The sequence below is a fragment of the Rhamphochromis longiceps genome, linkage group LG1 (assembly GCF_057381845.1).
Source record: "Rhamphochromis longiceps isolate RC_006_pf linkage group LG1, R_longiceps_female_GT1.1, whole genome shotgun sequence".
Classification (NCBI taxonomy): domain Eukaryota; kingdom Metazoa; phylum Chordata; class Actinopteri; order Cichliformes; family Cichlidae; genus Rhamphochromis; species Rhamphochromis longiceps.
In genome coordinates, this window is record NC_140557.1 from 22,016,898 (window position 1) to 22,032,111 (window position 15,214).

At 41.9% G+C, this 15,214-nt stretch overlaps 1 protein-coding gene across 2 annotated transcripts in view; it reads left to right on the plus strand.

Moving 5' to 3' along the window:
* The window catches only part of pde3b (phosphodiesterase 3B), a 48,823-nt gene that overhangs the window by 30,140 nt on the left and 3,469 nt on the right, over nucleotides 1-15,214 (plus strand). The window contains exons 2-15 of one of the 2 annotated variants that reach the window (XM_085402485.1): nucleotides 3,612-3,662; nucleotides 5,541-5,789; nucleotides 5,991-6,142; nucleotides 6,797-6,897; nucleotides 7,001-7,220; nucleotides 7,335-7,420; nucleotides 7,574-7,734; nucleotides 8,953-9,087; nucleotides 9,489-9,600; nucleotides 9,724-9,837; nucleotides 10,809-11,008; nucleotides 13,126-13,329; nucleotides 13,500-13,661; nucleotides 14,016-14,274. In XM_085402485.1, coding sequence (XP_085258611.1) covers nucleotides 3,612-3,662; nucleotides 5,541-5,789; nucleotides 5,991-6,142; nucleotides 6,797-6,897; nucleotides 7,001-7,220; nucleotides 7,335-7,420; nucleotides 7,574-7,734; nucleotides 8,953-9,087; nucleotides 9,489-9,600; nucleotides 9,724-9,837; nucleotides 10,809-11,008; nucleotides 13,126-13,329; nucleotides 13,500-13,661; nucleotides 14,016-14,274 — 2,206 coding nt within the window. Of the gene's footprint in view, nucleotides 1-3,611; nucleotides 3,663-5,540; nucleotides 5,790-5,990; nucleotides 6,143-6,796; nucleotides 6,898-7,000; nucleotides 7,221-7,334; nucleotides 7,421-7,570; nucleotides 7,735-8,952; nucleotides 9,088-9,488; nucleotides 9,601-9,723; nucleotides 9,838-10,808; nucleotides 11,009-13,125; nucleotides 13,330-13,499; nucleotides 13,662-14,015; nucleotides 14,275-15,214 lie in introns of both variants that reach the window. The other variant, XM_085402483.1, reaches the window with a different exon arrangement.

Below are 15,214 nucleotides of genomic sequence, written 5' to 3' on the forward strand. Positions count from 1 at the left end.
GCATATAAAATATGAGTCTAAGATATGTGGATGCAGCAACTCTACTTGTATTCTTTGTAGTAGAATACAGTTTGTCTGATATATACAAATACCAAGAAACCGGTTTTATAGTATTTAAAAATACTCCAAAGGACACTTGCAGATGTTTGCTTGCGCAAGGCACGCGCTGAACAATTCCAGGTCCAGTGAAGTAGTAGATGAGTGTGAAAGAGAGGAATGACATTTTGAACGAGCTCCTTTCCACAGTCAAAGAATTTTCCATGGCCTTGCCAGGTCGCCCTGACAACACTGGTGACAGCCATAGGCGGCCTGGCCATCTGGAGGCCCCTGATTTTTCCCATTGGACTTGCTGATCTATGGGGCTGCTGTTGAGACCAGCAAAAGTCTTTGGCCCTGTGGGCTGTCCAGCTGAGTTTTTACAAAGTGCAATTAGAAAATCCGTCCTTGTGATGTAATGCATGCTAAATTTGAAGAATTTTAGTAAAGCAAAATATTTTATCACACAGGTTTCCAGTTTATCTGCGGTTGAATGTAGGATAAAGCCTTGTAGCAAGTCTGTCAAGGTCAGAAGTTCAGAGACAATTTTTAATCCCAGTCTGCTTCTTCCTTAGCCTGCCTGAGCTCTTACACTAAGCTACAGGCACACTTCTGTCAGTTCAGGATGTGCCTCCACCCCCCACCCCTATTGCACTTTTTTCCTGAATATAGTCTTAAAAACAATCAGGCTGTATCATCTTGTCCCCCTCTGCAGGTCTTGACAGCCAGAGCTTAGCCCTCATTATCAGCAAGTGCATGTGCAGAGGGCTGCTGACGCTGTGTGTGTCGCTGCACACTGACGTCAGCAGTGCCCCGCTCCTCTACATGCAAATGCCCTTCCTGTCTGGCTGCCATTGATACCGTTTCTCTGCCCTCCCCACGCACTCTTATTAGCATGTTTTTATCAGTTCTAGCACCTCTCGCGCCACACAGCCCAGCTAATATGACACACAGGTGTAACCAGCCGGAGGCCTAATGGCCCGCACAGTTTTATTGACTCCTGTTAGGAAATATTTATGACCTGTGAGAGGAGTTATTTTCACATTTCATGTTATGCCATGTTTATCAGTATTTGCCAGTGTGTTTTGATGTGTGTTCTTATCTGTACAGCTCGCTTTCTAGCCATCTTCAAACATGCAGAGAAGCTCAAAAACTCTGGAGACGTCAGTTGGCAGCTCCCTAGTACAAACTCCATGTGAGAACAATGCAAGATTATCCGGATAATTCACAGCGAGCAAGTGGACGTCATATGTCCTGCATTGCCCGTAGTTGACTGTTAAAAATGCGTGCGTCTGATAATTTCCGTCCTGGAGATAAAATAATCCTCATATAGGCGATATGTTCAGTTGTTAATGTGTCACTGCTCCTACGTAAAAAATGTGTTGATTAATTAAATTAATCAGATAAGCAGGTGGTCTGACATAATCGGCATCATGTCAGAAAAAGTCAAATTAAGCTGCAAGCATGTTTAGTTTAGTTTGATTCAAATCTAGTTTTTAATTAGTTTGAGTAAAAACAAAACAAAACTCTACCACAATGTGAAAAACTGTCATAGCACGTTTAAGTATAAGTTGTATCAAAATGTACTTAAAATTAGAAGGGAAAGTTGCATATTACCTATATTAACTATGTTTATTATCGGTGTATTACTGTTTCATAAGGATAAACATGTACGTGTTATATCCATGCTGCACAATACTTTTGACGAGTATAGCTGCAATGCTTGCACGATGGTGAAAGAGGTGAATGGCATTTCACTTGTGTTTTGCTGTGCCTGTGCGGCTGCTTGCGTAAAGGTGTCTACGTGTGCTGAATTGTGCTTCTTTCCCCATGCTATGATTTCGTGACGTCGCTGGAGACAATATTTCGTGCTCATTGAAAGATTTTTATCGCGTCACGTGCACAAGGAGCACGTGCCTCTTGACACAAGCTTTACCGGTTGTGGCGCTAGCAGTGATTCATCCAGCTATTCCTGTTTCTGAGCTTAGCGAGAATCACGGAGGAGCCCGTGCTCTTGTGCGTTATGCGCTCAGGTAAGGCAGAGGAGAAGGAGAGAAGTGAAGAGACTAGTGTAACTGTGAGGTTTTGGCAGCTTTTGTACACATGTTTTGTTTTTTTTTTGTCTCTCTCTCTGTAGGTCTCAGCCCTTTACTCTCCATCCCGGCTTTAATGGCATCCGCTCCTTCAGCTTTTACCCATCTCCCTCTCTGTTTCGGCCCTTCTATTTCTCTCTGTAAACAAGCAGAAGGCCAACAACTCTGTCCTCAGGCTGTCTCCCGCCATCTCGTTGCCATGGTGTATGGAGCATTGTTTGCTGGCCTCTATGTCGGGTTGCCATGGCAGGGCTTATTTGCCATATTAAATGTTTGGCAGCACTGTACAGATGCTGATGACAAACACCCATCATCCCACTTTGATCAGTGAAACAGTCAGTGATTAGAGGAGATGGCATGGATCTACTGATCTATTTATCAAGCTTAGTAATAGATTACTGTATGGACATAATCAACAAATGATGCTGCAGCTGGTAAAAAATATAGTGTAAAATAGCTAGTTTTGGCATTTAAGTGCCAAAACGCAAACTTTTTGCTTTTCAGTGTTCCTCTGCTCAGTCCCGTGTAACAGTAATATTTCAGAATGATAAAAATTTGCTTTTGATTTTGCTGATTGTGACCTAATTATGTCTGATGGTATCATGGCTGCATGCGTGTTTACATGATCAGATGAGACTTGTGCTGCTTCTGTGTGAGGCATACTCCCCTGCGGTTCTCCCTCTTGTGGAGCGGGGTGAGACTGCATGCTGGTGCTGCAAAAGAAATGTTTAATGTCTGGATTTTTACACATGAAAGTTCACTTTTTGGCACACATTTATCCAGTTCGTAAGCTTCACATTGTGATTTGTTATGCTACCCAGAAATGCATATGCATATATTTTATAAAGTGCATGGCTGAAATGTTAGGAAAACAGAAAATGTGCAAGAGGATAACTAAATTCAAATACTTACAAATTGCTACATTTGTATATGCTGTCATAAAGCTTTAGGCTATTTCTGAAACATACTGTTAAACAACTTGCACAGCACTTTGACTGTGCAGCTCTGTAATATGTGAGAGCTCCTTTGTAGTTACCAACAGATAGCGCTTCTAATTGACGTAGTTGAGGCTTGATAAGATCTCATAGCTCTATTGTAGACGCACCTTGGTGGTTTTCGTGGTTTGCTTTTCTGCTTTTGCTTTCAGTGAGAGGCCTCTGTCTGCCGTCACTCAGGCAGACTGCATTAGCATACCTGTAGTAAAATTTGTATTTTGTGGCACGGGGAATCCCTAATGTAATCTGCGACTACACTGTTGTGTTTAATGTTTAGATAACATGAAGAACAGACGAGCAGAAGCTGTCTGTTTGTGGCCCACCGGCGCCTGCTCTATAAGGTCATAAAGCATTGTGCTCAAAGTGGAGCATAGGTCAGAGCCCGAGCTCCATCTGTGTAGATACATTTCATATTCTCTTTTATAAATAAACACACAACATACAAAGATGACATTTGACTGACGTTTCCTTTGTTTCTTCTTTTCAGATGATCTTATGGGACTGGGATCTGAAACACTGGTACAAACCACAGTATCAGGTCAGTGCTGTGCTTTGTTTAGCTCGCATGTTTATGAGGGTTTAAGGTTGTGGGTAATTCAGGAAACACACTGCCTATATAGTTTCTTTTAGATAGTCAGTCTGTAGTCCACCCACAGAGAGTAATTCAGGTTTAGTGCGTTAAGTTAAAACACGCATTTTGTTCCTACAGCAACCTTTTCGTCAGGTTTTGCTCTTGTGTCTCACAAACAACAGCATTTCATATGAAATCTGCTCTAAAAAAAAGAAGGGATAAAACCCTGTAACAGATTGCGCTCACAATTTTGGGGATTTCACTTTAGACAATAGCATGTCACTTCAATAATCCAAATTTCTGGTCTAGACAGTGTGTTTTCATCCACGTACACTATTTTTATTATCTTGCTGTGCAAAAGGCTAGAGGAAGAGAAGAGGGATAAGGAGACAAGAAAATAGAAATCATGTGGAAGAAGAAGTTGGAAACAATACATAGTGTTTAGAAACAATTAGGGAACACTTAAATTACACATCAGATCTGCAGTTCTGTGAAAAACTAAGTACACCCTTAGTCCATCCATAGGAACTAAGAGGGTAAGTAGCAGTCAGGTGCTGCTTATCAAATGTACTTGATTAAATGTAAACGCAAGTGTGAGCGGCACCAGAAACGCAGAAGTTTCTAGAAGAAGTTAGTTTCTAGTCTGGAGCATTCAAGTGTGTGTTACAAAATGCCACAAGATTTCCAGGAGTGGACATCCCAGGAAATTCAACCCAAGGTCAGAGCGTGAAATGCTTGAAGAAACTGCAAAAAACCCAGTAGCTACATCTCAGACTTAACAGGCCACAGTTAGCATGTTAAATGCTAAAGTTCAAAAAGACTGAACAAGTACGGCTTCGTTGAAAGGGTTGCAAGAACAAAGCATCTTCTCTCTAAGAAGAAAATTGCTTAGGTTTGCAAAACTGCATCCGAACAAACCACAGATGAGACCGAGGTAGAGATGTTTGGCTGTAATACATTTCACCACATCTGGGGAAAACCAAACACAAACACAAACACATCAACACAAACACTACACAAGCAACTGTCAAGCATGGTGGTGGAGGGTTGATGATTTAGCAGCCACATTATTATGGCACCTTGCAGTTATTGGGTTGACAATGAATTATCAGTGAATGTGAGACCATTTAACTGAGAGCTAAAGCTCAGCCTAAAATAGGCCAAACAGCAGAACAATAATCCCAAACAGAGCAGCAGCAGAATGGCTGAAGAGACAAGCATCAAGGTGTCCAAAATCAACCTGGTTGAAACGGTGTGACTTTGAAGGAGCTGTGGGTGCACAAATGCCCAAAATTCATTGAACTGAAGCAATGCTGTAAAGGAAGTGGGTAAAAAAAACAATGATGTAAGAGATGGATAAAGTCATAAAGAAAACGATAACTTCAAGTTATTGCTGTTAAAAGTAGACCTACGAGTGGCTGAGTCATGGGTTGTTAGTTTTTTACAGTGATGAATAGAGTCCTGTGAAAACGTTATCTTTATCTATCACGTGACTGTATATAAAGTTGATGTACATTGTGCAATTTACACAAAGACATAACAGTCAGTGGAAACCAAAATCGTCAAGGACCGGATTCAGAATCATTTAAAATGCCTTCTTCATGTTTTTGCACAGTTTATGTGTAATTTATGGGAAAGTGGAATTTATAAAAGAGAGCGTGAAGAAATAAAGAACGCGATTATAAACCTCATACTATTCCTGGCCACCTATCTGCCATAAACCAGTACTCACACTCCAGCAGGAGTCTACTAGACACCACAAACCATAAACTTTTAACTGTCATTTTATGTCTGCCTTTGCAGCTCTGCTCCCTAACCTGTGCAGTGTATGTGCATTTACAACAGGGTGCAGTGAGCGGCAACGGTGTGGACCTTTCAGTCATCAACGAGGCCAGGAATCTGGTGTCAGACCTGCTCATGGACTCGTCGCTGCCTCCACACACTATCTCAGTTCTGCGCAGCATCTCCAGCCTCATGGGGACGTTTTCAGGCTCATGCCGCCCCAGGGTCAACCCTTTTACCCCCTTTCCAGGTTTCTACTCCTGCGATGAGGTGGAGGACTCTGTAGAGAGGAGTGATAGGAAACCTATTAAGGTGGGAACAAGTGTTACTACTGCACAAAACTAGTCCCTTATCAGTTATTAATAGTTTTAACCAGCACTGGTTTGTGATGGGAAATAGTTCTGAAGCCATAAAACTGATTACTAGTTTCAAATAGTCAGCCAAGTTAACTTATGATGTTAATGTTACTGTATAAAACATATATTTATCACTGGATCTTTCTTCACCAATCAGGGTTTGAACAGCAGAAACAGCCTCCCCACCCCTCAGCCAAGGCGTAGCTCCACCTCATCTGCATCCTCCACACTCCCTTCTCTTGACTGCGCCTCTTTACGGTGGGAACGTAACAACGGCAAGAGACCCCACCCTGACCTCAACTTGATCAGGTACTCATCACAAACTCAGCCGTCTACCTTACCACCTCGCAGAAACACAAGAGTATCTGTAGAGCTGCTAGCGCACGTTATTTATCTCTTACTTGAATCTCTCCTGTTTTGGAGCAGATAAAATTGCTTTTCTTGCAGGATCTAACGTGTTCCTTTTATTGCCAGAAAGTCATAATGAAAGTTATCATGAAAAGTAAGTGCAGTGATAGTTTTACCCAAATGTAAATAAATCACTGTACTTTTAGTACAGTTGTCACTTCTTTAACTAAGGCTACCTCGATGAACCAAGGACTAGCAAATCTATTCTTTGATGCACAATCAAGAAATGGACTTATTAATTATAGCATAACACTTCAGTGTTAAAAATGGGTTTAGAAGCTTTAAATAAATTCATTTCAAAATTGGTTTGAATTACCATAGTGACGGTGGGGTGCAGTGCCTGTTACCGTGTGTCTCCACTGGATGGCAGGAGAGGATTGGCTATGTTGGCACCTTTTTTTGTCTTTGTTTCTGTAGTGTAACGTGATTGGCTTGCCAGAGTAGCCTTGAACTGTTGTTCTTTGTCTGGATAATGCATAACATCTGATAAAAAGAAACCCTTTTTATATTTTCTTGATAAATCCCGTGTTTAATATATGTGTTTTTGTCCTGCAGCTCAGGTTTGTCCAATGGGCCTAATGCAAACCTGCTCACCATTCCCAAGCAGAGATCTTCCTCTGTCACCCTCACATACCATGCGGGGCCCAGGAGAGCAGGTGAGACTTAAATATAAAGCTCCTCGGACTCACTGCACGTCTGTTTATTACTCATGTTTGACTCTGTTTTTGTCTTTTCCTGCACTCCCTTTATTCTCTCTAGGCACATCACCGAGCCTGAGCCCCGTCACCTCTCCAAGCCACAGTCCTCCCACTGTAGGCACAGGTTCTTCATCATCCCTTGTTCCTCGATTGCCTGTGGAGTTCCCAGACACGGCTGACTTCTTGACGAAGCCTAGTGTAAATCTGAACCTGCATAAACCCTTGGGCTACACAGTAAACTCCCCTGATTTCCGTAGCTCCGCCTTACCTCTCTGCACCAGGTGAGACCTGCAGAACTGAAGAGACACGCCACACTGTCATCTTTTATCCAGTCTATCAGCGATTGCCGTTAAGATATATGATGGATTGCATTTGGTTATGTCTGTGATTATTAGCTGTGGTCGTCAGATGCTCAAGGGCAACAGTGATACAGGGGAATCCCATCAACCGTACACCACTGAGGCTCAGCGGAGACGCTCAGGTACATATAGTTAGATGTTATGGAACAATGGCACAGTTTCGAGTCTTAGGGTTGAAAATATAAAACTTCTATAAGCTGCGTAAGGTGCTAATGTTTTTCTCTGCATGTGATGCATTACTGGGTGGTTTTACATTGTGTTTTTATACATAGCAGGGGAAGGACCAGAGTTCATAGGAGAACCTCTGATCAGGGAGGAGAGTTCGGAGATGGATGTGTCTGAAGATGGGTGCCCAGACGATGGGGGGAACCAGAGGCTGACAGAGGAGGAGAAGGAGAAGAGCACGAGCACAGACCAGCAGACTCAGGAATCAGAGGTGAGCTTAATCAGAGGGCTTTTACTCACAGTGTGATTATCGACCGGAGAACAACCTGTGAAAAAAACATAAGTGCACTGTTCCCGTAGAAGTTAAGAGGGTGATTAGCAGCCAGATACTGCTAATCAAATGCACTTGAAGAACTGATCATCAACAAGTGTGAGACGTTTGGGGAGTTTTTTGGTCTGGAGCAGTCAGACCAAAAAACTGGTCTTATTGCTCAGGCTTTCGAGGATCAGATATCTCAGCAAATTCCTCCCTGTCACGGTCCGCTGTGACGGACCGAGTGGAGAATGCGTGTAATGGACCCAGGTGCGTACACAAGTGAGCAGACGGGAGTGAGTTTTAACAAAAGGCGAGCCTTTAATATGGCTGAAAACAAGGTGTGCAAATACAGCAGGGATGGCGTGGCTAAACAAAAACCTAAACTGAGAACAAACTATGGTGAGGCTATGGCTTGGAAGACAACAGACCAGGCATGGAAACACGGAGGGTGGGAACACAGACGACGCGACACAGACTGTACGAAACACAGAGACTAAATACACATGAGGGATGATCAGGGGAAGTGGATGCACACGGGGAACACAGGTGACACTGATAATCATAACAAGACACGGCAGGAGTGAACGTAACACTGATGGGAGATGGGCAAAGTAAAGCAGGAAGTACACAGAGGTTCAAACAGGAGGAGAGAGAGCACGGGGAGAACGCAGACATAACGGGCTGGGGAAAACATAGAATAAAACACAAAGAGAGACGAGGGCTCATAAATACACAGAGGGGCACACAGGGGGTAAGAGTCACGAAGGGAAAACACATAAGGAACAACGTAACAGATCAACCCAGGAAGCATGGCCTAAATAAAGAACAAAATACAAAAATACATGAAAACTAAGAATACTGGGCCCACATGGCCCAGGACCATGACACTCCCAAGGTCAGACCATGCAATACCCAAAGAAGCTGTAAAAAGCCTTCAATGACAACTTCCTGGGAGTTTATCGGAGATACGAAGCAAGGTGTTTAGCACCGTTTTAATACGCCATGCGAGGTCCTGCTATCAGCAGAAGGGTACATTAGCGGTGACCAGCAAACAAAATATTTGCAAATCTCTGATCAAACTGTCAGCAGGCTAGCTGCAGAATCAGAAGGAAAATACTGCATTGTTTTGTTGTTTGTTTGTCTATAGTGAGCCTAATGATCTTGTGTCATCAGGATGAACAGGAGTTTATGCTAGATCCTATGCTTGAGGAACACGAGACCCTCATGGAGAGGATGAACACCTGGAACTTCCAGATTTTTGACCTGGTGGACAAAACAGGAGGGAAGACCGGAAGGATCCTAAGCTATGTTAGTAACAACTCCAAACCCAATATGTACATATCTGATAAGCAGTTCTGCTAGTAGCATATAATGACCATTGTTTTCCCTGTTGGATAGACTTTAAACCTTTTAGTCTGAAGTGAATATGTCCAGTTTTTTCGTAAACTTTGATTACCAAAATTAGCAGAGGTGCCCCAGAGGCACAGCTTCATACATTTTCAGCAGTCTAGTGGAGCCTGGATGCTCCGGTACCTCCTCCCTAAGTTATGACTGATTATGATTATGAGTATGATTCAGTTTGAGCCAACTGTGGACTTTATTACTTGTGGAATCTACTTTGTTTTACTGTAGCACTAAACTGATGTGATGTCGCTGGCTTTCCTGTTTTCGGATGGGTGTTTTAGTAAAGTTGCCTTTTCTTTCCCCAGGTGACATACACCCTTTTCCAGGATATGTGTCTCTTTGAGATCTTCAAGATCCCTGTGAGGGAGTTCATGACATACTTCTGTGCTCTGGAAAATGGATACAGAGACATTCCTTGTGAGTGTTGCGCTGTGCAGTGTTTAAGACTTAAAAAAAAATCTTATACATGGTTATGTTTATTTTTGCAATAATCAAGCACAATAATTTTTAAGTTAAACTGTTATGGTTAAAAACACACAGATCATAATCGGGTACATGCTACTGATGTGCTGCACGCTGTTTGGTACCTGACCACTCGACCAATCCCTGGGTTCCAGCAGATCCACAGTGAGCATGTGACTGGGAGTGACACAGGTAAACAACAGTTTGTACTATTACATTATAATCTTATAAATCACTTTTCTCATGCATACCAGTTTCCTCCACTGGAAATACTGCCATTTGGTTTAGACAGAGGGAGGCACCGGGGTAGAGTGTGCAGGTGACAGGACACAGGGCCTGGATTTGCGCTCAGTCGGATATTATCCGACCTTTGTACTAATAGGTCTCGGGGTAAAGTCAGCGATTGATCTGCCTGAATTGAACATTTACATTCATTTACATTCACTCCGTGTCTTGAAAAGTTCAGGGCCGTAGTGCATGTGCGAAAGCTGCTCTAGACAATGCTGTTTGCAGTCCAAACACATGGTCGCACAACATTGACTCCCAGTGATTCCCTCACACTGTAAAAAAATTTCAAATGTCATTAACATGCAGAAACACTTTGGTCTTCTAAGTTTCATTTTTTTCTGTTCTGGTAAAAAAAAAATACAGCCAACTAAACATAATTAGCCTTGTTGTGTTAACTTAGCTAAAGTGTGCATGCTTTGGAAGTGCCCGCACTGTTACTGCTGCTTGATGCTTTTAAGAGTTTCTTCCTCACGGGTTGGTTTAAAGAAAGCAGATGGTTTGGCTCAAATGGCAGAGATTCCCAGGCTCGTTTCTGCAGATGATATTTAAGCTCTATTAGAAATTATCTGAGGCTTATCCACTGACGTGCACCCACTGCTGCCAGAGCAGCTGTCATTTGATAAGGAGAGGGGGAGTGATCTGGGAAATGAAATCTAAAACAGCGAATACGCTGGCATAGAACGCTGTGTGTGTGTGTGTGTGTGTGTGTGTGTGTGTGTGTGTGTGTGTGTGTGTGTGTGCGTGTGCATGTAGGTGTATGGAGACCTTTACATTAGCTCCAGTTTAGTTTTGCTTAATTACAAAAGAGCTAAAAGTGTAATCTGTCTGATTTTTTTTATTGCTGAGACTCATCAGTCTTGTTTGTTATGTTCCAGATTCAGACAGTGGAATCTCTCCAGGCAGGATATCCTACGCCTCGTCCAAGAGCTCCTCAATTTCAGATGACAGTTATGGCTGCCTGTCCTGGAACATCCCTGCCCTGGAGCTCATGGCCCTTTATGTAGCAGCTGCAATGCACGACTATGACCACCCTGGTCGCACAAATGCCTTTCTAGTAGCCACTAATGCACCTCAGGTAGCGTACAGTTTCTGCTTGTACTTCAGAGGGTTGCAGACATAACAGAAACAGAGGATAACAATATGAATTCAAAATATGGGTTAAGGCAAAGTGCCATTTTCATGGATTGCTAAAAATGGAGTGGTGAAGACAGAGTATACAAAATGTTGTTATTAGTTATACTTACTCAGCTTACACCCCTATTTAGGCGGATAAATCACTTAGTATTTGTCCTGCGCTTTGTTTGCTAGTACAGCAGTGTTAGATATGGTGTCTCACACTCAGAGTTGGTGGCCAGTCTATATAGTCCTCTAGGCTTCCTGTGGAAATTAACAGTATCTTCCATAAAACAAAGTACAAAATACATTTATGTCAAAGTCTGCAGGGTGAATTACTCACTGGCTGTTGATGGTCATTGCCTGAAAGGCGCTGGAACCTGTTTTCCCTGAAGACCAACAGCCCAAGAGCAAATATCAACACTTGGCCTGAGACAAGCCTCGTGTACATACAGAAACTCACATGGCTGTCTGTGCAGCATTGATTGGGCTTCCCTGAAGTGTCACCCGACGGATATTGTGTGGCTTTACTTTTACATTCCTCCGATTCCACCCCAAGGAATACTTACTGCCACTGGACATAAGATGTATGATTTATTATATTAACATTACTAGCAATATAGTAACATCAGATACATTAGGTTCCTACACTAGAGATAGCATTACAGCTAATGCAGCAATGTAAGCATAATGTTAAATTTTAACTTGCATGCACCTCGGTATCAGATTGCCTCACGTGGTATTTTTTGTGGTTTGTCTTTATGTAGTTAGTGTCCGGTTTTTCAGTTAATCTTTAACTTTTCTTTACATCACCGCTGCGTGACACACGAGCCACACTTGTGCTTGTCTGACAGGCTATTTTACGCTGAGGTGTTATTTGATTTCCTGAGACTTCCTTAGTTATCTCTACAAATGAAGATCATGTGCAAGATTAGCTTGTCACCACATGGCCAGTTAATGCTCCCTCATTGGTGGTGAGTTATGTAAATGAGCGATGAAACAGTTAACCACTTGCCCCAGTTTAAATATTGTATTTTGACGACATGTCCAGCGATAGCGCTCACTCTGTCTGGGTTTCGTGCTAGGAAAGTGAGTTAAAAGAAAAGGAGAAAAGAACCTTGGACCTATTGATTGCTAACGATGTTGACGACCACTATGTCTGTTGAAAGGATCTTAAGTATTTTGTGGTATCAAATGTTTTAACATTTGTTATCATTTGATACCTTTCAACCAGTAGATGTTTTCAGCTGTGTCTGCGCCTTTGCTTGTCACAGTAAAAGTTTTACATACTAAGATTGATCTAAGATGAAAATGACATATTACACTGTCTCATTATTTACTTAACAGACACTAGGCTAAAATGCAGAACCAGAATGTGAAAACCTAAGGTGACCCCACGATTCAGTAGCTGATAGAACCACCTCTGAATCATTGAATTTTGTCTCTTCTTTGCAGCATTGTGTCAGTTCATTGAGGTTTGCATTCATTTATGCACAGCTCTCTCAAAGGTCCTGCCACTGCATTTCAGTCAGGTTGATTCTAGACGTTGACTGCTCCATTAAACGCCTTGATTCTTTTCTTTTTCTTGCTCGTAACATTGTCCTGCTGCATGATCCGGTTTAGGCCAGGTTTTAGCTGCTTGAGAATGATGGCCTCACATTTGCCTCTACAATACTTTGTTATACGGACGACTTTATGGACGATTCATTGACTGCCAAGTGCACAAGTACTGTGGCTGCAGAACAAGGCAAAATGATCACTTCTCCATCACCTGACTTGACAGTTTGTCGACAGTTTGATGCAATAGGTGAATCTACTAAGAGTCTGGATTAGTTTGAATAACAATGACCTTTGACCTTGAGATCTAAGGACTTTGTTATTAAACAGTGAACACGATAACTCAAGAACGATCACCCGGGATTTAAAAATCAATACCTTTGCGATTTTATACACAATACAAGTTATGCAGCTCATACGCACAACACGAGCAACCCTATTATTAACCTTTTAGAACTTTTTAGGAATCATTTTAGTGTGCCACTTTGACACCTTGTGCTTTTGTCCTCCTGGGCGCTGTAGGCTGTGCTGTACAATGACCGCTCAGTGCTGGAGAACCACCATGCAGCATCTGCCTGGAGCCTCTACCTTTCCCAACCTGAGTTCAACTTCCTCGTCAACCTGGATCACATGGAATTCAAGCGTTTTCGTTTCCTCGTCATCGAGGCTATACTGGCCACAGACCTCAAGAAGCACTTTGATTTCCTGGCTGAATTCAATTCCAAGGTCTGAGATGAATTATTTTGAACAGACAGCTTACAAAAAGTATAATTTTCTGCAAAACATTGATTTAAGCATTGAGAGGTTGTTAAGTTAAAAAAAAAATCAGTTGAGCAATACATGGCATAATGAGTCTACGATACAAGTTGTACTAAGGCATCCATCTTTGTAAACAGGTGAACGATGTGAACAGTCCAGGAATTGATTGGACCAACGAGAACGATAGACTGCTGGTGTGCCAAGTGTGCATAAAGTTGGCAGATATCAATGGACCAGCCAAAGTCCGTGACTTGCACCTCAAATGGACAGAAGGAATCGTCAATGAGTTCTACGAACAGGTACAGACTGCGTGCTAATGCTGCAGAGAGTTTTTAGTTATCATAGATCATAGATTTTTATCTCTGTATTAAACTTTAAGCATTTCCTTCTAGAAGATTTGAACTTTTTTGTAAAATGAGAGTGCACCCTCTTGTAAAACTGATCCTGAAACCAGGAAAGAAGAAATATCAAGAAATATCAACACTCAAAAAACCTTTCAAATTTGTGTCAAATCTGCTTTTGTGTGCGCATGGTCATACGAGGAAAAAAGTCAGAGCTGCGCAACGCTTTCTGTTCCTCTGATTGTGATATAGTTTGTATCAAATATCAAATCTCATCTCTAAATGTCTGTAATCTGCGGTTTTAATCTGCAGGGAGATGAAGAATCCAGGTTGGGATTACCCATCAGCCCCTTCATGGACCGCTCCTCCCCTCAGTTGGCCAAGCTGCAGGAGTCCTTCATCACACACATTGTAGGACCGCTTTGTAACTCCTACGATGCTGCTGGCTTACTTCCTGGCCACTGGATCACTGAAGAGGGGTCGGATGATGATGACGAAGAGGGCCAGGTGGACATCGAAACAGACGAAGATGAAGATGAGGAAGATGAGCTAGAAGAAGAGCTGGCACCAAGTAAGATGTGGTACCCACAAATTTTAAATAAAGCCACTTCAGGTGTCGTTATGAGACAGGTATTCTTAGTATTTTGGGTTTTGTGGTCATGTGACTGTTAACGGCATGACATTGACTCGTCTGACATTTTGATATTTACCTCTCCCTGTTTTTAAGCTAATTGGTTAATTTAGTGTAACAGTCTAAAGTATTTAGCACTTTTGTACTATTTTGTACTCCTTGTGCAGCTTTGAGAAAACCTCAGTAAAAGTTATATCAAAGTGACTGTGTCGAGAATAGCACGCTATAACTCCTGGTACCGATTTGTTTGATAGTTTTCCTGAAATTCGCATAGAACTGTGTCCAAAAAAACCCCCTCCACATTGAAGAACAATCAACTCATTCAGTCTCCGTTGTCACTTTGTTATATATATACAGACAGAAAATTACATGCTTCCATTATAGTTGTTACAGTTGAGAGCGATTTTGTTTGTTTTGGTCAAATTTAACTGCTTCCAACTTCCTCGGTCTGCTCAGTGTTTTGCACTAGAAGATTCCTCTTGCTGCCAATGCGTTTTGTTAGGCTGACAGTCCTTGTATGATAAGGCAATGATTTTTTTCTTTATTTTCAACGTCTTTACCAACCTAAACCGTCCCTTTACGCTAACCAGTGCTAAAACTTTTGCTGTACTTGGAGTTTATACCTACACCAAACTATACCAGCACTTCCACTTTGTCTGTCTTTCTGTTCTAAGCTGTTAAGCTGTTAACAGTATTGGCTGCTACTAACTCAAATCGTAATTATATAATTATTATATCAGTAATTATTATCTAATAATTATTATCTAATTGCACACTCAAAATTTTTTCAGAAATGTTCCTAGTTGACATTGATTGTTGAATTTATTTCTATTCCTGGTTGCACAGTCAGTTTCATACACTGTATATATATCAACAAAGC